This window comes from Nymphalis io, chromosome 14 (assembly GCF_905147045.1).
Source record: "Nymphalis io chromosome 14, ilAglIoxx1.1, whole genome shotgun sequence".
NCBI lineage: Eukaryota > Metazoa > Arthropoda > Insecta > Lepidoptera > Nymphalidae > Nymphalis > Nymphalis io.
Window position 1 is genome coordinate 8860770 of NC_065901.1, and position 27720 is coordinate 8888489.

Sequence of the window (27720 nt, forward strand, 5' to 3'; positions counted from 1 at the left end):
TCTCGGAAACCACAGCTGATATGGTTATTTGGGTATCATAATGGAACGTAGACACTCCCACACGCGCGTCCGGTCAGTGACGTCACGGAGAAGTGGACCAAAGTCGCCTATTTAAAAACGTCACTCATTCATAAACCGAACACATCACTGTGGACTTGACCATCGCGAGATATACACGGCTTGTGTTATTTTTATCTAATAGTATTACAGTTGGTGTTGTGTAGAAATGAGTGGAAACTTTCTAACTATTCCCGGCGACAGTCCGATGCAAAGACGATCACGGGTAAGGCTTCGTTTATGTAAATGCATGTAAACAATGTTGTTTATTATTTTAGACACGTAATGTAATAAAGGGTTGCTACTTAGTAGTCAAGAAATAGATGTTTTTGTTGTTATAATTGTTTTTTTTTTGTGTATAATTCAAATTCACTTTAGGTTTACATTTGAACGAAAATATTTTATTATATTTTTTTGTCCACTTAATATTCAATATAATTTTATACAATTATAAAATAACGTTATAATATTTAAATATTAAAAAGGTAAATAAGATATTTTCTGTATCCTCTAGATTGCATGTTTGTTGTAACAAGCTATAAAAACTATAAAACTAAGCTATAACCTTGTAACAAGATTACAACAAATGAGCACTGACTAAAATTATATTGAATAGAATTCTTGCAATTGACTGCGATATACAAATACGTCGTTCATTGACATTTTCAAGCAACAGACTGTTTACTGGTATGATTTCTAATTGATATGCATCTGATGATTTCAGTATTATTCTCGATATGACTACATTTGAAAGGAAAAACAAACAAATCTTTAATCGGATACAATTGTTATATGTATATTTTAATGCTTAATTAATGTAATTACATGTTATTTGACTTTCTGGTTTAGTTATAAATAATTATATTTTTAAGCCTGGAACTTGAATTATACACAATGTTTTGTTTAATTGTATTTTTTTTTCTCACAAATTTTTATTTTGGTAAAATATTTTATTATTTATTATAATAAGTTACTAGCTATAATTTATTATCTTTAAATATGATTTAAAAGAGTAACTCTTCTGATTTTATATAAATACGAAATTATGTTGGTTCATCTTTCTTTGACGCAGTTACGATTTTTTTAATATATATTATAGGCTAATTTGCAGCCAAGGCTTCTTTCTAACCTTCAGGGAAAGCTCTCGTAGTTTCGTTAAACACTTAATAACACAAAAAAAAAACATTTTCATTTTGACAATAGATTGCCGTTATATTTTATATAAATCGATACCAATATTATAAAAGCATAAGTAGCTTTCGACTAAAACATTAAATAATTAATAGACATCGCCATTGAGATAGGCAAAGCTCAAAGAAAAGGAATTTACACATAAATTAATTAATAATTGTGGATATTAAAAAAAATGATGTGACCGAAATTAGCAGCAAGCACCACTGAATGTTAATGTGCTTAATTTGTGTTTATAATTCATCTCGTGCTTGACGGTGAAGGAAAACAGGAAACCTGCATGTGTCTAATTTCATCGAAATTCTGCCACATGTGTATTGTACCAATCCGCATTGGAGCAGCGTGGTGGAATAAGCTCCAAACCTTCTCCTCAAAAAGGGAGAGGAGGCCTTAGCCCAGCAGTGGGAGATTTACAGGCTGTTACTTTACCGAAATTATAGATTTATAAGTATTAATATATAATATAAACCAGAATTATTTAGAAAATTAAAAATAAAACTAAAGATTTTTCATAATATATAGCCGTTTTAGTTCGCCGCACTCCAGTTGTGGACAAAACGATAGGTTTTAACTAATTGTGTCATCTCAGATTGTTCAATTAGATTACATTTCTATTTCAATCAAACAAAAAACTTAATTAAAAGTTCATTGTTGTGCGTTATTTCATTCTAGTGATAGGATTTATTCATTGGATCACAAAGGCTTTGATCCACGTTTATTAAAATGTCACGGTGGCCTTTGATTTTTAAATCAAATCAAATATTTTTTTTATTCAAGTAGTATAAGGGCACTTTTAAATCGTCAATACACAATCACACAGTATTGCATTAAATGTAAAGCTACCGTCAATAGTATAGTAGGAATTTGTGCACAACTACCGTCAAACAGTAATACATTGAAGGGTGAGTGAGCCAAAGTAATTTAAAAATAAGTATTTGAACGGCAAAAAACATAGTTAGGTCCTATGTTTGTCCAGTTATAAAGGTTTTGAAGAAGCTGACGCTTTACACGCGACTTTGCTCTTGTCATAATTTAGTACTGATAAGTACCAATTTCCACACCTCTTTCTTCAAGAACGAAGGATTTTCGTACAAACTTTCATCCCCTTTATCACTTATCTTATCACAAGTCAGGTAGATTATTAAAAATCCTTCCCGCAAGCCTGCTGGTTAAAAGGAACCCGTTTGCAAATTTTTATGGTGCTAGCTCCAGTAGTTTGGGCTATGTGTTGACATACCAGTCAGTCAGTGGGTTATTCTTTTTTATTATTCTTATCTGAGAAGCGGCTTTTATCAACATTTTACTTTGCAATCACTAAAGTTTTATTTAACAATGAACTATTTTGCGTTAGTATTTACCGTATTTATATATTACCATATAATGTATATATAAAAGGTTACTCTTACCTTTGATTTCGTTTTGATATTAAACTTGAGTTGGCCCAGATCATAAAACGCATGAATCTAAAACGATAATCGCAAATTCAAAAGACCACTGAACTTTCGCGTGCATAATATGCTTATAATTCATCCCGGTAATTTAAGTTGGTGATAAAGAAAATTATCATGGAAAACCTGCATGTCATTTCACATAGCATTGGAGCAGCGTGTTGGAAAATTCTCCAAATCTTCTTTCGAAGAGAGGAGACATTTGTTTAGATGAGGGAAAGTTACGGACGGATTTTATTTATGAGTTGTTCGTTCGTAAATCCGTTTCTGTTTATATTTAAAAAAATATATATGTCTGTTAATGTTATAAATGTTAAAGTGAACTTATGTTTGTTTGACCTGCTTGCACGACTCATATATTAAGCCGATCATTTTGAAATTCAGTACAAGGATATATTAATAATAACGCGGATAATACTAAATATAATACTTTTATTAACCGAATGCTCGGGATAGAAAAATTTCATAGAAAAATATAGCATTTACAAATCATACAATTTAATTTCATAAGACAATTATATAATAATATTTCTCTAGCGGTATTTCTGTTTCTTCAAACTTAAAATTTGCATGGAATTTTATATTAAAACCACGGACAAACAATACTTTATAACACTGTAAAAAAGAATAGGAGCCGGTAGTTAATTTTATAAGATAGTTGTTCCATTATTATGTTTTTTAACTTGTAACCTTTTTAATTGAAATACATAATCACTGAATTCCTCACAATGGCACGACACTGTGAACTAGACAACTATTTGTTACAATGCCGCATAGCTATGGAACTCAGCCAATAACTGGGATGTGCGCGACTCGTTTGATTGTCGCAAATAAAACACGAAATCTAACACAGACTTTTTAATAACAAAATATATGAGCTTCTAGGTTAACATACAGAGCAAAAAAAAATAAAATATATAAATGTACGCACTGTCGTAACTACTTTGTCAAACACTGTTACACTGTCAAATTTTACCTTGGAGATCGAGCCTCGCTCGAATTTATTTATAATTTTTGTATCAAAAATGCATTTTCCTTAGAAAGATACCGATGTAGATAAACCTAAAATGCAACACCTTATTGAATACAAAATTTTTGAATAATCGGTACAACCGTTTTCGAGATACACGAAATATATATAATTGCATTTAAAACTAGCTGATATATATATCTAATAAAATAAAACTCAATCCCTAAACTCATTCATTATTGTAACTCTTTAATCCGATAAATAATCTACGATGAAATAACAATTGACGACTCAATCTTCGTCTTATAACGTTAACTGACTGAAACTGCCTAACAAATGCATCTCGATCTCACAGGGTTTACCGAAAGAGCATCACTGAATTTTCACGTGCTAAATTTGTGCTTAAAATTAATCTCGTGCTGGATTGTGTGAAAACATAATAATACGTCTACAATATGTCGTGTGATATCTTGCTACATGTTTCTTTATGTACTAAGATGCTGTTAAAATGCAGAAAGCTTTCTTAACAGGAGAAGCCGTGGAGCGTTTAGCGGCAGCTGTAACTGATCAATCAGATATTATCAAAATTTATACAAAGTTGAATATTTTATGTCAATACTTAAAGTAATCAATTATTTTACAACACATTTTATAAATAATTATTCATCAATCGATAAAGATAAGATTATGTGGTATAAAACTATTACATTTTATTAATCTATTAAAATAATACAAAGTTATAATCTGTTTAAGATTTCCGATTCATAAATGGAACAATTTTTTATAAATTAATTGTTTCACGGTTAACTAGCTATTTTAATTATGGGTTGCTACAAAAATTTGATCGAATTTAGCTATTGTACGATTATAGATTGAATGAATTGTCAAATTATGCATAAAATTGATTTCAAATAATAATCAATAAATAATCTTAATGAGGCGTTACCAATGAAAAAATTACATTCGCAACATTATTATTTATTATCGCTCATTGACGAAACAAATGTTTCTAATTTTCTTTACTCTTATTTTTAGTCGAGATTCATATTCTGGAACTACGACCACAATGATTACTGATAATGATGTCAAATTACCTTAAACAGTGTATTAAAAATATTAATAAAAGAAATAAATAAAAGTAATAAATAATCAGAATATTAAACATATTTATTTAAATTTTGAACTGAAAGTAAAAATAATACCGTATTTCTCACACGTACAAAGAAACCTCAACATTATAGATATAACAAATAAGTCATGGAAATTCCATAATTTGCACGAAATCTAAACACAAAACGATTTACGTAACAAGGAACGTATTCAAAGGCGTAAACATATTAGATGCCTAATTTTAACGTCTAAATACCAGAAACATTCCTGTTAACGCTCCAAGAGTCGGAAGTTTGAGTCATCTCTCGTCGAAATAATCGCTCTGAATACATGCCGTGCAAGGCCGGACTCAGATGTTGAGTCATGTTACCATTCACCCGGGACCAGCCCGACAAAGGAGACATCAATTCAATTTATTTCTGACTATAAATATATACATATGTATTTAAGATATATTTATTAAATTTCATTACAACCTTTAAATGCTCACTGATTTTTATATTATCAAATTGCTTATTTCGGATAAGGTGTTAAAAAAATAACACCTTATCCGAAATAAGCAATTAGTCCTATAAATCTTTCGTTTTAAAAATATTTTAAAATTCAATATTCTATAAATGAAATTTAAATTTAAAATTACCTACATCAAAACTAAAACTTTATTTTTTAAAATATAATATAATAAATTCTTAATTTGGTGTTCTGTATTTTTTTAAAGGATTAGTTTGTATTCACTGAACACAACTGTGTTATTTTCATAATCTGCAATTGTATTTAAGACTTGACTAAAATCAACAAACTCGCTCGACTTGTTTTTATTAAACTTTATATGGATTTGAAATCCTTACAATGAAACGGCAACCGATAAAAAAAATAATGCCATTTACACAACGCCCACGACGTTATTTTTCAGACTTACAGTTATGTATCACTGTATTAAATTAGATCGTTTATATAAAATGGTTATTAACCTTCGTTTGAAATTGTTTACAGACTAAATATTTTACACGCCACTTAACATTGAATGTTTAAAGATTATAGTTTACGTTATTATCCTTATAATATATGTATATGTTGATCAGAATATTAAATTAATAATAATATTAACAGATTATAAAATACTTTTATAATCTCTGAACGTAGGTATTAAAAGTGCTAAGTGTAAGATATACTGCAATAATTTCCTTTTAATTTTACTTAAATAAAATTTATTTTATTTATAATATATATATAATATAATAGCTTAATGTATTAATAAATTATATGTGTATTGCACACTATAGGTACACATAATAATTGTGCCACAAGTATTACAATACTGTAAGTATTATACTAATACAGTAACAGCCTGTGAATGTCCCACTGCTGGGCTCCTCTCTCTTTTTGAGGAGAAGGTTTTGGAGCTTATTCCACCACGCTGTTTCAATGTGGGTTGGTGGAATGCACGTGTGACAGAACTTTAGTGAAATTAGACACATGCAGGTTACCTTACGATGTTTTCCTTCACCGTCAAGCACGAGATGAATTATAATCACAAATTAAGCACATGAAATTTCAGTGGTGCTTGCACGGATTTGAACCCTTTCGAATCATCGGTTATATATCAATAATTTCACGGATTCGCGCAGGTCTGGTCCCAATATTATATAAACAAAATATGAATATTTTGGAAAATTACGCGACGGCCTAGGGCGGTCGAATCTGTATTCGCAGTACCAACCGTATATTCTATTGCATTAAAATGTCACGTTGCTTTCTATTTTAAAATTTGCAAAAATAATTTAAAATTATGAGCCCACTTAAATAAACAATATTTTGATTTGAATTTTAACAAAATAACTTGCAGAAACCATATCTTATCGAACACGATCCGAACGAAGAAATTTATATCTGATATACGCAGTGGATTAACTTTATTTAATAAGTTATACATCTTCCTCCAAAGGAATGAAAATATGTATATATATAATATAATATATTATATATATTATTCAACTGTATGAAATAAAATATTATTAAGAATAATATAAATTTCTTATACATGTCAACACCGTGTGAGTATCATTGACAGAAACTCAATATGTAATATAGAAGCGTGTTAATATGATATTATTGACAAATTGGAAGTCTTAGCATGTGATATTAGGAAATATTTAGTTGTTTGTGCCATTTGACGGGCCGGTTGGCGTGGTTGGTAGATACTTGCCTTTCACGCCGAAGGTTGTGGGTTCGATTCTTATCCAAACCAAGTAAAAAATTATATCTAAATATGCTAGCTGAAAAACAAAAAGTAAGAACACCATGCTTTTTATCATTTATATAATATTGTGTTGAATATGTCTTATTTATTTATGTTTCTATAACAAACGATTTAAATTTAATAATTGGTTTAGTTAAAAATACATATAGCTTAGCACTGGTATTATAAGATATATCAACTATCCCATGCATCGTTAACGAGACACCAACTTTGTAAACTTAAGTGTTATGTTCCTTGTGTACACTGGCTTGCCCTTCAAACTGGAACAAACAAATTCACAAATGATGTATTCCGGTTTTAAGGGTAAGTTAATACTTAGTAATGACGAAGTATTGCCTTGACGATAGAATATGTGATTAGTGGGGTCCACATGATGCGAAGTGATCATTCACCAAGTGGTCACCCACCACTATTAATATTGGTATTATAAGAAGACATTCCATTCCTTTTACCCTGTTAATATATCGTCAACTATGTGATTTTAGATGCTTATACACTGACTCATCTTTAAAACCAGAATGTAATCGGAGAAAGTATTGCTATTCAGCGTTAGAATAAATCTGACATAGTTACTGTAGTTGAACTGTGTTGATAAATGAAATAACATTAGGTAATGTTATGTGAACTAATGTGTTTGTGAACTAACCGTTGCGTAACTTGCTCGCGTTTCATTTTAATACGGAGATGAATTGCGTTCACGTCCAAACGAATAATCTACAATCCCACACGTTTTCCTGGATATTATTAAAGAAGTTACAACTCAAAATATTTGACTAACTCGAACAGTAACTAATTACATATGTTTAGTTATACTACGTTTACTTGATATTTCTCATCGTTTAATATTTTGATATACAATTTGAATTAATCCTAAATTATATTTATAACCATCGTTTCTCATTTTATTTATTAAAAACTATTTCATGGATTCAGCTTACCCATTTTTATATTTGAAATGGATGTAAGAATACTCGATTTCACACGTTAAATGATGCTTACAAGTGTTATCGTATTTGAAAGGATACTCAATCAAGCGAACGAAAGAATGAGATGCGAATATATGTATATGTATTCTCTTCTCGTTCTCACAGGTAATTACAACTGGTAGATTGCGAGTGCACAGATAGACAAACTGACTGACCGACTTAGTCAGTTAGTTAGTGGGTATGTACAACCCACTCATCAGTTATTCTACCACCAAAAAGCATTAGGATTGTTGTGTTCCGGCTTGAAGGGTGAGTGAGCCAACGCAACTCCAGATGCTAATAGATGTGATTCAGGTTTTTGTTAAGGCGTCTCAAAAACCAATTATTATCCAAGTAGTTGAAGTACATCTAAGTATATTTCTAACTTATAGGGTCATACATATTGTATATACAAGTATGCATATCATTCTAATTATAATAATTTCATAGTAAGCCAACTTCTTTCTACATTCAATTCTATATGGATTATCATAAAAAACTCAAAATCCTTTATTATTCAATACAAAAGAATTACACTTACTTATTGACTGTCAAATAAAAAACTATCACCTTTACAGTATAATGTGACGTGAAAGTTATCAAAATCCCCGAATCGCATGTTGATGACATATATGACCAGAGGCCGAATTCTACTAATTTATAACGATTACGATACGTTCCCGGTTCAATTCCGATCCAACTTTGAATCATCTGTATTTATTCGAATCGGAACCGAACCGATATGATGTTAACATATACCGTTGTGTCAAAATCAAAATTAATTATTGATTCTTATAACAATAGCCGATAATTCAATTAAATAATAAGAAAACGGAAAAACGGCAACGATCACGCTTCGATTCGATTGTGATAAAGTGAGAATTAATTATATTCCTTTGAGCTAGACAAAAATAATTTATGCAACATCTGGTCAGACATTCTATGATGTTTCGCTCCCTTACCGTACCGTAACAGCCTGTGAATGTCCCACTGCTGGGCTAAAGGCCTCCGCACCTCTTTTTGATGAGAAGGTTTCGCTCCCTTAATCTAAATCATTGCAACCAAATATTTTAAAATTGGCTGAAAAAATCTTATTTTTCTTTTGAGACGTTCGATGCCATAGAAATTAATGAAAAACGAAATTGAGCTGCGAGAGAAATGCTAATATTTCCTTTAACAATATTGATTAAATTTAACCAGTAAATATTATTGTTAGTATAGAAAATAATATTTCAAGAAGTGATGAATTATTGCGATTACCAAGTATGTATTCCGAGTCCAAACGTCGGCAGGTGTTGGCAGACCGTCAGGTATAAATCTGTCTTGTTTTAATTAGAATTTACGATGAAAACCGTCAATTACTTTGTTATTCACGATGCATATTCGGAGGAAATAAATTTCAAACAAAATATTACTATTTTTCGATTTCAAGTGCATAGAATATATGCAAGGAAAAATTTACCAAATTATATTCTGATTAATATAATTAATACAAACCAAATTAAATTATTTTATTAATATTAAATTTATAATGGCAACCTGTAAATGAGCAGCGTGATGGAATTAACACCAAACCTTCTCCTCAAGAGAAGAGGAACCCTGGAATATTTATAGGATGTTACTTTTGTCTTCTTATACTCTTGCATTACGTATAAAGGAAGAAGAAAAGAGGTGGCTATACATTATGTTATGTTTCGAATTTTATTACCTTAATGCTGATATTACTCTGTATAGTCTTAACATTAGGACCTGTAACTTCATTATAATAAACACTAATTTTAATTATATTCTGTAGAAATTAAAAGGTACTTGTAATTTGCATTCTTTGAATTCTATTGACCTCCTAGAAAACAAAGTTATAGTGCAAAATCTTCCAACAGAACTAAGTATGGTACGGATCGTGAGTTCACTTGCACATTTGTGGTTTATTATATATCTATGTTTACTTTTAAGACGATAAATCTATTGATTAAAGCCTTAGACAATTGTAGAAAGTTGGGTCGGGTACAAAGATTACAAATTACAAAGATTAAGAAAGCAAAAATTTGCTCGTCAAAAGACTCAACCAGTGAAGGATTTCGATCGATTAATAATAATTATAAATGAAGTCGAATTATTTATCAGTGGTCACTTATATAAATAAAATATTTTGATCTTTACTTACAACAAACAAAATTATGCTTTCATTAAATAATTTTATACCGGAAAGATCGAAAATTTGAATAACGAATAATGAACTTGTGAATATGGCGACAGTGATTTGTTTGATAAAAACAATGTGCCCTTAGAACTTAATCGTTTATATATTTTTTCTTATAATAGAAAACTTCTATTACGGGTCAATTGTGCACTCATTCTAGTTTTCTATTTATATTTCATAATTCGACCTTACTTGAAGCGTCTTAAATACTAAATAACAATAAATATATTCTTACCTTATTATCAACAGTCTCAACAACATAAAATTTTAAATATGTATTTAAGATATATTTTTTATTTTATAGCAGGAAGGCAAACTGACCATAATTACCTGATCTTGATCACCCTGTTCTTTATATTACTATTTATATTTATTTACTGGTGGTAGGGCTTTGTGCAAGCTCGTCTGGGTAGGTACCACCCACTCATCAGATATTCTACCGCAAAACAGCAATACTTGATATTGTTGTGTTCCGGTTTGAAGGGTGAGCGAGCCAGTGTAATTACAGGCACAAGGGACATAAAATCTTAGTTCCCAAGGTTGGTGGCGCATTGGCTGTAAGCGATGGTTGACATTACTTACAATGCCAATGTCTAAGGGCGTTTGGTGACCACTTACCATCAGGTGGCCCATATACTCGTCCACCTTCCTATTCTATATTGTGAATATGCCAGTAATCTTGTTCTAATATTTGTGCCTGCAATTTCAGTGACTTGGTCATAATCATATCAATATCATAAATTAGACGAGCCGGTTGGCGTGGTTGGTAGATACTTGCCTTTCACGCCGAAGGTTGTGGGTTCGATTCCCACCCAGAACAGACAGTTTGTCCTGAGTCTGGGTGTAATTATCTATATAAGTATGTATTTACAAAGGAAAAGTAGTATATGTAGTATATCAGTTGTCTGGTTTCCATAGCACAAGCTTGGTACAAGCTTAATTTGGGATCAGATGGCCGTGTATAAAAAATGTCCCAGGATATTATTATTATTATCCGCTACAGGAAGTAGGCAAGTAGGCTTCTCCCAAGATGCGTCAAAGCTTCCGATTCTCCGCCTTTTGGCATTCAGTTGTATCGCCGCCTTTGTCAGGTCATTGGCTTGATCACGTTTTAAAAAGTATTGATATATGACAGGGTAACCTGATATCATGTAGTAAATGCCCTCTGTATACAGAAATTGTTAATATAAAAAGCGATTCCATATAATATTAATATGTGTATATGACGACGTCATAGTCCACTTATGTCAACAATTACAGAAGTATAAAATATTGATATACATATGCAACTACTATTCTGTAAAGGCAGTGTTAAAATCTGACTTACGGTGATACGCTATATTTCGATGCGTGTATTCTTTAAATATACAATATATTTCTGCAATTTATTATATTACTTTTATTTTCGGATTTCCTTATGAACGGTAAATGAAAATATGATAAAGAGACATTTTATACTTTTTAAATTTACATTACCCTGGGCAAAGATAAGACAAATTCAAATTTAATATTTTGATACAACATTTAACCTGAAGCCAAAAAGGCTTTCTGGATTTATCCAATTTAGACGATATTAATTTTGAGTTTCAGTCAGTGTTCTCGGACATTAAATAATTTTTCATTAAATATTATTTTAGGTATGAAAATAGATAACACAAGTTTATGTAACCTCAATAGAATTATAATTTAGTTATATCTAATTGAATTATCATATTTTAACAACATTATATAAAAATATAGCCTGTACGGTATCCCTAGCACACGTGAAACTATACCATTAGAAATATTATTAAAGAAAACAAATAATAAAATATAACGTACTTATATTAAATAAGATTGTAGTGTTTCGTTAATAATGTACATATATGTATAATACATTATTGCTATGAGCTCCTCAATCAAGTTTGAAGGACGAACTTATTTGAACTCAAGTATATTTTTTTTTATCACAATTCAATTACCTTTTTAAAACTTAAAAAGTATATTTTTTTTGTAATCATAAAATAGTCAATTGAAAGTTTAATTCAAATACGTTAATATTTAAATGAGAACGTCACCTTGTTTGTTGTAGACGAAATTGTTAACAATTCGCTACAACTGATAATTTCAGTTTCCATTTCCTTTTGACAAATCAATCAAACAATCGCTCGAAATCTATCGTGGCCAATGCTTAATGATCCCAGAGATTCAATCATTTATCTTTGTTGCACTTCATTGAGACGCTCTTTGTCCATTATTATTCATCTGGTGAACGGCATCTCTGTTTCTATATTTGGTTCTGAATATTTTACACATGAGTCATTTAATTTCCTACGCAATTGTAAATGCGACATAGTTTGTAATTGATAAAAAAAAATGTGAAGCCTACATGAAAATTAGCAATAGTTAACTCCCCCTAAATTTTATTTGTAAGAAACTACTAACATGACTAAAGATGTACAGTAGGCGATGTGTCAGAGGATTTCTAGTACATGAAAGAAAAAATAAATGTCAACAATTATACAAATTTTCATCTCAATCGGATGAACGATGCTTAGATACACCGAGCTCGAACAAATACATGCTTTATTTTTTGTAACATAAGCTATAATTTTCCGTGTTTAGTAATGCTGTTATTATAAGCTTTTATTCTAATTTAGATTATAATTATTAATCTAATAACTTAAGACGTTGAATTCTTATGTTCCTGAATGGCATGAATAACATCAAGCTACATTAATTTGTTTATGATTTTTTTATAATAATAATAAATAAATATTTCAGAAGTTGAAAGCTTCTGTCAGTACGGGTTTTACTTTGTCTCGGTTTATTTATTTTAAATATGTTAATATTTAGCTATAAGTATAAAATATTATAAACTTCATATCACATTTTCTGCCAATCTAATTATTAAGTAGTAACAGTAGTAAAAAAAAGTCGAGATGAGCTAGTGTTTAGACCTCATGAATCTTAACCGATGATCGTGGCTTCAAGCCCGGGCAAGCACCACCGAATTTCATGTGCTTAATTTCTATTTATAATTCATCTCGTGCTTGACGGTGAAGGAAAACATCGTGAGGAAACCTGCATGTGTCTAATTTCATTAAAATTATGCCACATGTGTATTCTACTGACCCGCATTGGAGCAGCGTGGTGTAATAACCTTCAAACCTTCTCCTCAAAAGGCAGAGAAGGCCTTAGCCCAGCAGTGGGACATTCACAGGCTGTTACTTATCATTAATGTTCATACAATGAGATTACTAATGTTTTTTGATCTCTTATTATTATATTCTTTTAATATTTTTATTTTAGCAATTTTAAATAGTTTTTTTTTTTTTGTTTATATTATTATACATAAAATATTAAATATTATATAAAAAGTTTTTACGATAACATAAGTAATAGCCTTATCATATAAGAGCTGAGTTACAATATAAAACATTCATTTTATTCAAATTAATTCTGAAAATTGTATACATTTCTTTATCATAGATAGTTTATATGATAAAAATATATTTACGATAAGACTAAATACTAAGAAAATATACATTTCAAAATATGATTAATACAATAACATTATATTTATCATTTTTATAGCTACTATTAAACGTTAAACATAGAAAACGTTGCCAAAGAATTCCAAACAGTATCTAATAATAATAAATTCCTTGTTTACAGAGTTCATCGTTAACAGATTTAATATCAGCATTCGACAACAAAGCGCAGGCGCACAGTGAGTTACAGAAAATAACCGCTTTCAGTGGACATTTTGACAAAAATGCCAAACCAACATTTTCTAAAGATGAATATGGAAAGTGAGTATATACTATTTAAATTGTTGTAATAAAATTTTTTTAATCTCTTTATAAACATATTAAAGTTTCGTTGAAATTATATACTTATTTACATCGACAAAATATACATTATTGATATTGTGAGAATATATAAAGAAAGAAAAATATATTGTAATGCGAAAAAAACGCAAAAATCTATATAGAAAGATAAAGCAATAAAAATGAAACATAAAATAAATAATTAACCATTACTTAACAAATTCTAAAAAACAATATTATATTAATTGTGTACGTATCAAAATTATGAATATACGTAAGTACTCTAAAAATAAATGAATGCTAGCAGCCTTCAACTGTCGTTTCGTTCAACGCAGCGCAGTATTCTATACTTTTTTTAATTCAATATACATATAACATATTTAACAAATAAATTAAAAGAATATTTTAGCTTAATTTATTGGTTACATAGTATTATTATTATTATAAGATTCTCTTTTATAATAAAAATGAAATTTTGTAGTTTAAAATTTTTCACAGAAGTATTAAAAATAAATTATCTTTATTTTAACACGTTAGTTATTGTATAATTATAATTTCATATTTTATTATATAAAATTAAAATCAATATATTTAACCGTATAAAGTCTGGGCAACTAGCTAGTGCTTATAATATCTATATATCAAGTAATTATATCAAAGTGCACACACTATTACAAAATATGAGCCTTACAATATACGACAAGGTATTTTCTTACAAAAAATATAAGATCAATTCATATAATGGTATCTAAATAGAATGAATTTCCGAGGATGAAAGCTTCGTTATTTAATCAGGAAATCATATTACTATTATTTTCTTCTCTTATTTCTAAAAACCGTTATATATTTTTTATTGATAACCATATCGCTCGTCAACATATACCAAACAAAAAAAAATGAATGGTCGTCAAATTGATAGAGAACATACTCGAAACTCTCCGCACTAATCGCTCGTGAAATATCAAAAAGACATATGCGACATCGACAAAATAATTATAACATTTCAAGAACACACGCATTAAAATAGTAGATCACCAGAAGTCTGTTGTCAAAGTTTCCTGGGTAAGTAAAAAAAGTGAGTACTTACAGAATAGCACTGCTAAACTGTTTTATATTAAATATATTATATTTATAAATTCCCTAATACAGAGTGTATTAGGGAATTTATACACATTTATAAACACAAGAATACAAGAGAATCAATCTTATCTGTATACCTTTTTTGGATATGTATATACAAAAATGTCCATTATCAAAATAGTGCGTTAAGATCCTGTTGTTGTTTTATTTAATTTTATTTTTTATTTTTTGGGTGTTTTTTTTATATTGTGTTAAGCATAGGTCAATAATAATTATTTTTAATGTATTTTATGTTGACGCGATACTTTTTGAATGTTGTGTACACTTATAATTGATATACATATCAGAAGTTGATTTTTTCTCTGTGAATGTTATGTATGCCACCATTTAATATGTATATTGTTAGTGTTCCTATTAAATAAATAAATAATGAAATTTATTATTGTAAATTTTTTTTAATATGAAATTCATTTTCTATATTATCATGTTTTGATAATTACTTATGACATTATTGAATTAAGCCCTCTTCTCTAAGTGCAAAGTAGTTAGTCTGTAGGTATTTGACTAACGAGATGGAATAAGCTTTATCTAGCAGAATTTCAATTAACATATGTAGGTTTTCCTGATAACCAAACAATAAAATATATGGCCTCTAGTCGATATATAGATGAAATTTTTGTTTAATAATTCTTTCAAAATAAGAAATGCTACATAACTTAAAAAATAAGGTACTAAATTTGTTATGCGGATTAAACAAACTTGTAATTTTTATATAAATATTACATATTATAAATGTGAAATAGAAAAAAATCATTGTTAATCTTCAATCACGTACAAATGAACTCTATATTAACCACTAAATGAAGGAACAATGAACGAAGTCTGTAATTACAAAAATTTTCATCGTTTTTTGTATTGTATAAAATAATACAATAAATTTATAAACAGCTCTTTATATATATTTATATAAGATTATGAGTTTCGCTCAGCGGCTTCATCCGCGTATGAGTGTTAGGTCCCTCTATGTCCTTTTTGTGCCTGTCTGACCTGTCTGGCAACGTATACACATTGCACAAATAAATGATGATCGATTGAGTAAGTCATACGTGCAAGCGTAACACGCTCATATTTATAATATTAGTAATGATGACTAAGACCTTATTGATAAATAAGTACTACTAAGAATAATGATTTCAATAAAAATAATGTTAAAAGTAAATTATTATAAAAAATATTAATACAGTTGATTTATGTAACAACTGTATTAATGTTCTCCGTTCTGATTTTCAAATACCATTTGGCGAAGGTTACTCCAAAGTTATGCGAAACGTAAACACAAAGAATTACATCAAAGAATATTTTTATGATCATCTCTTGTCACAATTTCCGCGATAACCAACGCAATTGCCAGCTGTTCTTGCTATATTCGATAAACATTCCTTTGAAACCTTGATTTTTATTTCTCTTCCGTTCTCGAACAAAAATACAGACATCTTAAAGACTTTTGGTTTTTTCTTTCTGATTTATGCCAAAAACACTAATTGAGTGTACTTGTATGGATGGAATTTATTAATATATGTTGTGCCACAACGAGCAATTGGGCCATATGATGGTATTTTATACCATCATGCATCTAGTTCTCATATTCAAAATTCAAGTAAATAATCGTTACACTTGCTTATTGATTAACAAAAAACATTTTTTTCGGAAAGAAATAAACCAGACCTGAATAAAATGACCAGAAACGAACGATGAAACGGCAAAAGAAACTCAACATGTTTTTCAGCAAAACTTATATTGTTCACTATTATTATATTTATATATTTATTGAAACACTTGATTTAATTTGGAAGATTGCAAGCTCAAACCCAAGCCGGAGCAAGTAGCATTTGTGTTTATAACTCATCTTGTACTCGACGATGAAGGAATTTGCAGGAAACCTGCATATGTCTGTAGCATTAAGGAAGTAATTAAAAAGATATTTTTGTTTGTTCAAGGCCAATCCCGGGTTCTATGACAGAGTACAGGGGAGCAGAGGCACAAGCCAGAGTTTGTACAGAGATGAAGGAGTTATGTGAAATTATTCACGAGTATGGTAAATCTCCGTGCAAGAGTCTTCTCCCGCCTGAACTAAAGGATGCCACTAAAGTTATCTCGTTTGGAGAACTTTTCACAGTAAGTATTTTAAAGTTTACGCAAATTTGACAGGATGAATATTATGTCAAGAATTAAATAGGTACTAATTTATCTGTCAAAACTATCAGCGTCTTATTTGACGTCCTTAAAGATCGCCTTATCTGAAACTTTTATGATAAAACAAAAATATCAATATCATAATTTGATCTCACGATTTGTAAATAGGAAAAGATATTTTTAAATGCGTAAGCATTTTATAAACATTACACTCGCACACAGACATACTTGTAGAACAGACGAAATCTAAATTAGAGAAACAATAAAAATCAAGCGTCAGAAAATCAGACAAAACTACTTCGGAATATGAGTTAAAAATTGCAAAATAACTGAACCTGAAATGAAGGTACATTTCTATCGTATAACGCCTAATTGCTCTGTCAATCAACCTATATGCCAAAGTAAAGAGCCGTTTTTTACGACACGCATCATTTTTTTCTTAAAGCATTCGTTCCGACATTCAAAATTTGATTGAAAGCTAAAACTTGGTATTCATGCAATCACGTAAAGAAACAAAAAAATATAAAAAATGTTGCTTCCTGATGTCCATATTTTAAAACTTATCTCTTTTAGTGCTTAAATGTATAACTTGTAACAAAGAAGTAGTTATACAATATTAATTTCCAGGAAAATAATTGGTTGTTTATTATAGAGCTGAATAAATGTGTATTCTGAACAAAAACATTAAACATAACTTTGATGGAAGAACTTCGGTGAATTTAAATCTGTTAAAGACAAACTTTAAACACGTTAAGAAATTGGCAATTATGTTTTTCAAAGATAATAACAGACTAAAAATATTTATTATTGTGTCACCATTTCGCCGGGAAAATGTGCGTTAGCGGGCTATAACGATTAACAGCGGTTTATTTTCAGCAGTGTCTTTATAATAGATAACGTGTTCGAAATATTTGGTTACATTTTCTAAATTTATTTTCAAATGTGCCGCCTGATAGTAACTGAACTGTACACTTTAGCTTTTGACGTTTTTGTTATACAAAGTAGTAGAATGATTGTTGAGTTGGTGGTAGGTTTTATTAGCATAAGCCCTACCACCAGTAGATTTGGTAAGGTTTCTTTAACCATGAATTTTGTTTTTAGGGTTTTAGTGTAACCCAAATATTTCGGCTATCCCCAGGATAGATATATAGAATAGATGGAGAGGTTTAAGCCAGTTTAAAGTCCCGAATTATTTGGCTATTAAGACATCATACAATATTTAATGACCCATGTTGTATATTATAAATTCATATTTTTGAATAAAGTAAAGAGAAAAATGACAATTATAAAATCCATTTTAAAAGCGTATTTTGTGTAAAATAGCGATTTATGTATCAAGTTTCGTAGAAACAAAGAACTAAGATCCTCCAGACTGATTTCGGCCACGGCGGCCAATCTCAAGAAAGATTAGTCAACTGCACAGGACATATTATAATGCACAAGTGTGTGTGCAAACACAGGTGCGCTCTCTATTCTCTAGCTCTCATAATCCGATGTGATGGTAATCCGACACGACCGGAAAGGGCTCAGGCGCAGGACCGATGCCTTTACGTGCTTTCCGAGACACGGGAGTGTACACACTCCCAACTTCCAGACCCCGGGCTGCTACTGACAATTTTTCTGAAAGAAAAACTCAATAACTTATTATTGGCCCGACCTAATAAAGGATATTATTTTTATAAAATGTCTTATCAATGCGAATGACATTTAATAACAAATAATGCATTTGAATTTCAACCTCAATTAATTATCTCAAACTGTTATTGACTTATCATTTCAAGATATTCTGCTCAATTATTGAGCGTCAACATTTTGATTTATTTCCACATTTCAAGGTGTTAATAATTATATACAGTCTTTTATAGAATAGTTTGTAATTGTGTGTGTACGACTGTACGTACGTGTGTCTACTTTTACATAGATTTGTGAGCGTTACCATAGTTTTTTTTATAAAATATAATAATTATAAATATGAATATAACAATGGCTCACTCACCCTTCAAACCGAAACGCAACAATACCAAGTACTGCTGTTTTGCGGTAGAATATCTGATGAGTGGGTGGTACCTACCCAGACGGGCTTGCACAAAGCCCTACCACCAGTAAACATGGGGTTAAGTTTTCAAAAAAAAAAAATTAAATAAACTAATTCATTCGTGTTGTTCATTTATGTCTTGTGTATCTTGCTATTGCATTATGATTTTTAGAGAAAACAGTACAACATAAATATATAACTAGCGATAAATTACAGACACAAATTAAGCACATAAAACCAAATTGATGCTTGTTTGGATTTTCACTTGAAATATTCAGTTACGATTTACATATTAGAATACAAGTAATTAAATTAAATTATCCGATTGTAATAAAGTATTAATTGAAATAATAATATATTTGTACTGTCATGTTTCTCTTTGAAACAATTCAAAGTAAAACCGCAACAATATATCAACTTGAAACGTAGGAACTTCTACTAAACATGATTATGAAACAGTTATAATTGTATTTACCTGTAATAATTACTCTTCTTGTACCAATATATGTAATTAAGGCATAATAATCATAGAATATTGTTAGTGACGCATCGACTGGGTAAGGAATAAATTAAATTATATGTGTATGTATATGTGTTTATATATATATGTGTGTTTATATATGTGTGTATGTATATACATATCTGTTTATATATTTGTTATTAGTATAGATTCAGTTCATTACAATACTGATATTGTTATCCGGCTTTAAGCCCGCAATCGTCAGTTGAGTTTCACGTGTTATAACCGCTAGGCTTTTTCGTATTATTTCACTTTCTATTATCGCCGTATCACAAGTGTGATACATCTATACAAATATATTGTATTTTATCCAACATTTCATTTACGTTTTTGTTTTTATTGGTTTATAGGATGGACAAAACTAAAGCGCATCATAATATTTTGAATGGTTTTCGCTATAGATCTCGATTAGATGAAAGCTGTAAACGCCTACCACGGATATATACATTCATATATATAATTATATACAAACATAATCATGCATATAAACGTATACATTCGTTTTTGTGTATATTAATGAAAGTGTAACTTATAAACGATTCAAATCATTTTAATGCAATATATTTATTTTTTCTAAGCGTTAGTTCATAGTCAAAATCCGAGAAATGATTCTATAATAGGTTTATTAATACTTTATATATTTTAGATTATTATCGACAAAGAAAATCATAAATATTGATCCGGTTAATAACATTATGGCTCTGGTTTATGTTGCTAATAAATTTTATTATTTTAATAAGAATAAAAATTTCACGGGTGGAGCCGTAATGTAGTCAGCATTTGTATACTGATAATATATATTATAAATAATTAAGTAATAATAATAATAATGTCCTTCAGACCGATTTCGGCCACAGTGGCCAATCTCAAGAGAGATTAGCCAACTTCGCAGGAGATATTATTGCGCACAAATGTGTGCGCAAACACAGATGCAATCTCTATTACCTAACTCTTATAATCCGATGGGACGGCAATCCGACACGACCAGAAAGAGTTCAGGCGCAGGGTAAACGACTTTACGTGCTTTCCGAGGCACGGGAGTGTACACACTTCCAACTTTCAGACTCCGGGCTGCTACTGAGAATTTTCTGACAGAAAAAATAAATAAGTTTTTATTGGCCCGGCCTGGGCATTGAATCCAGGACTTCCGAATCTGCAGCCTTATATATAGCCACTAGACCAAAGAGGCAGTCAGTAAGTACTAGTATGTCATTTCATTATTTAGACATGCTTGAAGCGCATTGGCAATGTAAGACCAGATGTCAACACTTAGTTACCGAATGCGCAGTTGCTTACCACATTTGTTCTTTCAATCAATCAAATCTACACACACATACTCAAAGTATCAAGACTTTGTGTATACGTACAATGTTATTTTTTTTGTATAAAATTAAGCTTTTACTTTTGATCCATGTACTAAAATCAATAAAATTAAAATTTGTGACCAATAGTGTATGTACAATTGTTTTCAGTAAAAAGTTTAACAGGTGAAGTAAAAATATTTAAGCCAAAGTTCTAATTGACTGAATATTAAACATATCAAACGCACATCTTAAAATTAGATAAAAACTCGCTTAAAATTTAGTATAGACCTCGGTTTCGCGAAAAGTTAAGATAGCAGTTAGCATGGTAGCCACATTCTTTTAATCTTCAATAACATTCAATCAACCCGCTACAAGTATATAATCTAAACTAATATTATAAATGCAAAAGTGTCTGTACGACCGTTACGTTTTCACGGCTAACCTGAATCGATTTTGTTGAAATTTGGTATGAAGCTACCTCGTGCCCCAAGGAAGGATAAGGGATTTTTATATTTAATACATCCCACGCGATCCACTGATGAAAACCAGTATGTAATAAATAAGACCACATACGATTTTTTTATTAAATAAAACTGACACAGAAAATCATCAACATACATTTTAAACTTTCCGCGGAAGAAGACATAGAAAGCACTAATACTATTTAATTTATAAATAAACGTCTCATAGTATCGATTCGAAAATAAACGAATGGGTATCAAATGTGACGGTAATTATCTTGGCAGCAGTCGGTATGATACACGTTTGAAATATTCAGGGTTAGAAATGTTCTTGGGATCGCTCATTGTTTTCTTAGACACTTAATTATAGCCGCGCCGTCAATACTTTAGCCGTTACATCCGTGTTACTTAAATATAAACTCATACACATACAAAAAAATTGTCATGAACGGGGTTTCGTAACTAATAAAGAGCTGTTTTTATATCTAGTAGCTAGCTATAAGGCAGCAGAATTTCTGGATTTGCGGTTCAAACACTGAGTCGGAAAAGTTTTTCTACCTAAAATTCTCAGTAAATTGGCAGTGCTTACACTCCTGTGCCACGGAAAGCACGTAAAGCTGTGGGTCTGCGCCTGAGCTCTTTCCGGTCGTGTCGGATTGAGACAACGGATTATTAGAGTGAGGAAAAAGAGTGTGCATCTGTGTCTGCGCACACACTTGTGCACTATAACTATAATATGCCTGCGCAATTGGCTAATCCATCTTAAGGTTGGCTGAAATTGGTCAAAAGACTTCATTTTTTATCACATCTGTGTCGCATTTGAGAGCGTTTAACTCTGTCTAGAAATGTTTATTGTCAAAAACAGAAAAACTAATATCAGATTCACAAATTGGTCCCTTATCGCATAATAGGACGACATATTCAACCGACCCATAAACATTCAAATAAAAGCCAAATTAGTTAATTAAACTTTGATCACAGTCTAATATGTCTTTTATTACACGAAAATATAGAATTCATTAAATGTGTATAGATTTTATATAGTCTATTCCAACCACAACAAGAATAAACAACTAACTAACACAAATAAGCAACTTTGACATTTAATTGACGCGACATCATTGGTCGAAATCTTCAATAATCTATGATTATAATTTTGGATTCGCAAAAAAATGGCGTTTAGAATGTCGGTAAAGTTTCTATCGGAACTTTGGAAGTAAAATTAAAGTGGTTATGAGTAGATCAGTGGAATATTGTTGTATTATAAATAAAGATATATTAATCAAGATATAGTGCATAATAATAATATTTTATATAATATATTAGCAGATCTAAGGTTTGTTTATCTTTATTCGTTCTTTCATCGGAGTAGTCTATAGAAATTTCAAATAACGTTTTTGATTGAAGTTTAATTTTTCAGGCTACACTTATTTTAGTTTTTTTTATTATTCTCTTAAAATACGAATATAATTAATGTGTTTACATAATAACTACGTTTACATTATCCATTGTTCTTTTGTTCGTAAGTCCAATTAAAAAAGTAAGTTTATAAAATGAATGTATTTTTTATCGTTAGATCAAATTTCGTTAATTAAATTAAGTAAAATTAATTATTTAAAGTAAATATAACATCATAATAAAATTGAAACTAATACTGTTATGGATCCTTTGAATCTGTGATGTTGTTTAATAAAAGAACATTTTATTATTTAATATATTTGAAAAAAATATATATATATTAAAATACATTTGTATCGCGCCAAGTAATATTTATACTAATATAAATGCGAAACCAACTCTGTCTGACTGTTACGCTTTCACGGGTAAACCACTAAACCGGTTTTGATGAAATTTGTTAAGAAGCTTTAAACCAAGCATCGTTGGCGATTTTCTCTGCTGCATTACAGAAAAGAAAATGTGTAGTAGTAATTAAGATAATTGTAATAGATTAAAGTAATTACTACTAATTTAATTGTTTAATATCATATTCGGATCAGTAAAAAATAAAAAATTTGTGTAATAACAAATAAGCATACACCCAAAAAAAAAAAACAAAAATATCTCAGTTGTCAAATGTCACTTATTTTTCGTGTGATGTAATGCACAAGTGTGTGTGTAAACACTGATGCACACCACTTCACAAACCGATGGGACTGCAAATTCGACACGACCAGAAAGCGTTCAAGCAGAGGACCAACGGTTTCACTTGCTTCATTTCACTTCACCAGAGTGTACACACCTCAAACTTCCAGACTCCGTGCTGCTACTGAGAGTTTTGGATTGAAAAACCCACTAACTTTTTATTGGCCCGTCAAATATTTGAACCAAGGACCTCGGGATCTAAAGAAGCTTCATATTAATCGCATAGAAATATATTGAAATAAAATGATTTGTATATTATATTATATAATAATCATCATTTTTAACCTTGTAATAAGCGACACCATTTTCTTGAAACGTTTCGGTAAAATCTAGTTTTCGAGAATTGTTTCGTTAAACGATCACTTTTCGCACTCAGCAGCGTAACATGCAACAAAGACTTTAATCGTTCTCATAAAAGATCAATTTAAATAAAGAGCTTATATATGTTTTTACATTTGACCTTTTTAAAATTAAAGATGAAAATTGTAAAACTTCAGTATTTAAGTTCTCCGAATCTCTCGAACGAAGTTACTAAGTTGGTTTATTATTTGATGACATGATTATTAATTATAAGATAAACTTTATCAAAAATGTTTTATTTACAAGCGTGAGTGTAGCTTAATAAGACAAGTTATCTTATGTAACTATAACAAAAATAAGTACACGAGTACAATTTCGAAGAAGAAAATAACGAAATGGCAATAATATAACTGTATATCTGGTTGGGTAATCATTTAGTTTCCAATAAGATACTTGTGACATTGATACAATATACTAAAGTTTGATTATGATACGACAATATGATATAATAAAAGATATCGTACAAATTTCATAAACTTCAAATCAATGACGTTGCTTGACATTCCAACACCTTCACGGCCGAGTGTCGGCTAACGTCGGCCAAGATTTAAATTTGGCATACGTATACTAATGACCGCTGGTTCGCTCGTAATTAGCAACATAAACATTACTTGCGCAACCGAATATGGAAATGGGAGCAGGCGCGATCGAAAATAAGTCTGGAGCTGTTTCCGGTTCAGCTTGTTTACGATCAACGGTTCAATGTCAGACGATTGACGTTAATACGATATGTATATTGATTTATTGCGAATGTCTTATAATTTTAGATATTGTCTAATATCTACTCCACTACTAAATCAAAAACTTTAAGACAGTCATAAAATTTAAAAAAAAAAAATTGTTTTTTTAATACGACTAATAAAGAATTTTTATATATTTTTTTTATTTTAACGTTGTTGCTGCTGTATTATAACCTTCATCTAATTGACCAACTCAAATTATTGTTATTTTAGGAAAGCCAAGATGAATAAATGTTGGTTATGCGATCAATGGCTTATATTTTAGACAAACTTGTCGTGCAGAAACCTATTTAATACATATATTTTTAGTTGTCGTCCGCGGCTTCGCCTGCGTGCTTGCGGAGGGGGTGAAGGTGTTAGATGTCAAAATGTAGTTCATATCCTTCCTTGGAATTCAAGCTTTCTTTATACTAAATTTCATCAAATTCGGTTTAATGGCTTAGCCGAGAAAGCGTAACAGACAGACAAAGTTACTTTCGCATTTATTATATTAGAATGATATTATATAAAAGCGTAATATATTTCAAACTTATTGAATTTGAGGGTAGTTTTATTTTAAAAACTATCGCAGCCATCATCATCAAACTGCTTTACGAAAAAGCGATATTTTATAAATGTTGCTTGACAACGAAATAATACATTTGGATAAAATACATAAATCTATCTTTACTTAATAATTTCAAGAGTCAACACGCAAGACATCAATGTTACAAAGAGAAACTTTATTTCAGATCTACACAGTAATCTCTGACAAACTCGTCGGAATCTTGCTGAGGACGAGGAAACATCAATTAACTTTCTTCGAGGGTGAAGTTCTATTCCAGGTAACTAGTTAGAAGTTTAATTTGTAAAATATTGATCGTAATGTTGTTCTAAAATAAGGTTTGAATTAGCAGATATGACGAGAGCGAGATACTTTGTGTAATTTTTAATATAATAAAATTATTAGTATACATCACGTACTTGCAGTGAAGGAAAATATCTGCTGCTCAAAAGGAGAGTAAGCCTTAGCCCAGCAGTGGAACATTTGACATTTGTTTGTGACGGAGTTCTTGGCTTCAATCTGATACAAAACTAAATGCTTTATCGTATCTGTGTTACCGTCTGTTGCAGCCTATTATTTAGATAAATCGCAACTTAATGTATCTCCGAAAGTATTAATTAAACTAAAAGAGAGCAAGGTCACATATTACCTGTTAAAGTAAAAATAAAATGTTTTGCAAAGATGAAAACGTGATATTTAATATTTACGTACGTTTAAATTACCAACACTATTGCCTGTCTGTCGGTATTCTACAGAATATATTTCGGAGAGTGTGCTCAGGAACTATTTAATTTGGTTCCCGCCCACAGAACGGCGAGGCATCTTAAAGATCTGCACCCGTACGTAATTGACGTATCTAAGACACGTACGAAACGATTTGCTTCCTCGTTTCTGATACGCACCGCTAAGGTCTGGAATACCCTCCCGACCTTCGTTTTTCCCACCACCTACAATATGGGTACCTTAAAGTCAAGAGTGAATAGGCATCTTCTAGTGTAGCGCGCTCCACCTTAGACTGTACCCTCACTTTTCATCAGGTGAGAAAACAGTCACGCGCTAACCTATATATTTAAAAAAAAAACCTAGACAAAATATACAATGAATAAATTATATACATACATATAAGAAACACAAATTGTATTTTTCAGAAACGAGACGACGACGTCCCTGTGTTCCTAATGCAGCCTATCGACGACATCAGGGAATATTGTAACAACAAAGCCTTACAAGCTAGGCGATCAGTGTCACCAATGCCTAATTAAATTCAAAAAATATATAACATATAAAGAACTGCACCGACGCACGGAGCTCACTTAAATATTAGACCCTATCTTTATACACAATAAGTTCAAAATTGCTTGTTATGTTTCTTATAGAATTATGCCAACTATTCACATCTGTACCGTCGCTTTGAAAAAGGCCAAAGAAACTGATATTGTCACTAAGTCTGCTAATAATAAAATAAGAATATGATGTGAAGATAAATGCCAAGAATGCGACGCGATTTTGTCTGTTTAGCTCCAATGGACTAATGTACACTTTATATACTAACTAAACGTAATATCAGTTTTATTATGAATATAATTAAATAGTCTCTAATATGTTTTGCTTAATGGGAATTTATTATAGTTAACTATTACGCTGCTAGCTATTATTGACTGAATGCGAATCCCTAATATAAGTTACGTGTATATTATTTAGGTAGGTATAAATGCTGTATTGTGTATAAATATTTGTTTGACGAAAGGGAATCTTACACGAAAATTACAATTTTGTTTCAAAAGTACTTTTTTAAAACAAGTAATTTTATTTGAAAGTAAAAAAAAACAATTCGTGAATGATTTTTTTTAAATTACAGTAGAATATCTTAAATATAATTCGTTCATAATTATATTATTAACAATTCCGGTTCAACTCATATTATTTATGGCGGAATATTCGACGTAATACACATAGACAAGGCCTGCTCTGGCCTCAAGATGACAAGGCTTAGACCTTATTCTACTACGCTGCCCCAATACAGGCTGGTGGATACACGTATGTTAAAATTTTACCGAACACAAGAATTTCTTCACGATATTTTCATTCACCGACTATTACGAGAATTATAAACACAAACTAAATACATGAAAACTCAGTGACGATTATCTATGTTAGAACCCGCTATTTTGAGTAAAATGTTTTAGCCACTATACCATAATAATAATATATAAGAACTTTCAGTCAAATTAAAATCTCAATTTGAGATAAACATGAATCAAAACTTATTTGATTAGTTATCATCAGGGAAGGAATTTGGTAAGCTAAGAAAATATAATTTTAGGTATA

At 30.4% G+C, this 27720-nt stretch overlaps 1 protein-coding gene across 1 annotated transcript; it reads left to right on the forward strand.

Annotated features, from left to right (window-relative positions):
• Nucleotides 1-119: 119 nt before the first annotated feature.
• On the forward strand, nt 120-27696 carry LOC126773302 (actin-binding Rho-activating protein-like). Its single transcript, XM_050494132.1, has 5 exons — nt 120-283; nt 13859-13995; nt 17091-17268; nt 25580-25672; nt 26541-27696. Exons 1-5 carry the CDS (start codon nt 227-229, stop codon nt 26652-26654), a joined length of 579 nt encoding a protein of 192 aa, XP_050350089.1. The 5' UTR covers nt 120-226; the 3' UTR covers nt 26655-27696.
• Nucleotides 27697-27720: the final 24 nt, after the last annotated feature.

What these genes read in the sequence shown, in the direction of transcription:
- LOC126773302 (XM_050494132.1), top strand. Translation starts at nt 227, where the DNA reads ATGAGTGGAAACTTTCTAACTATTCCCGGCGACAGTCCGATGCAAAGA. An exon ending in TCTAAAGATGAATATGGAAA is followed by an intron (nt 13,996 to 17,090) that starts GTGAGTATATAC and finishes TGTTTGTTCAAG; the next exon opens with GCCAATCCCGGGTTCTATGA. An exon ending in AGGGTGAAGTTCTATTCCAG is followed by an intron (nt 25,673 to 26,540) that starts GTAACTAGTTAG and finishes TGTATTTTTCAG; the next exon opens with AAACGAGACGACGACGTCCC.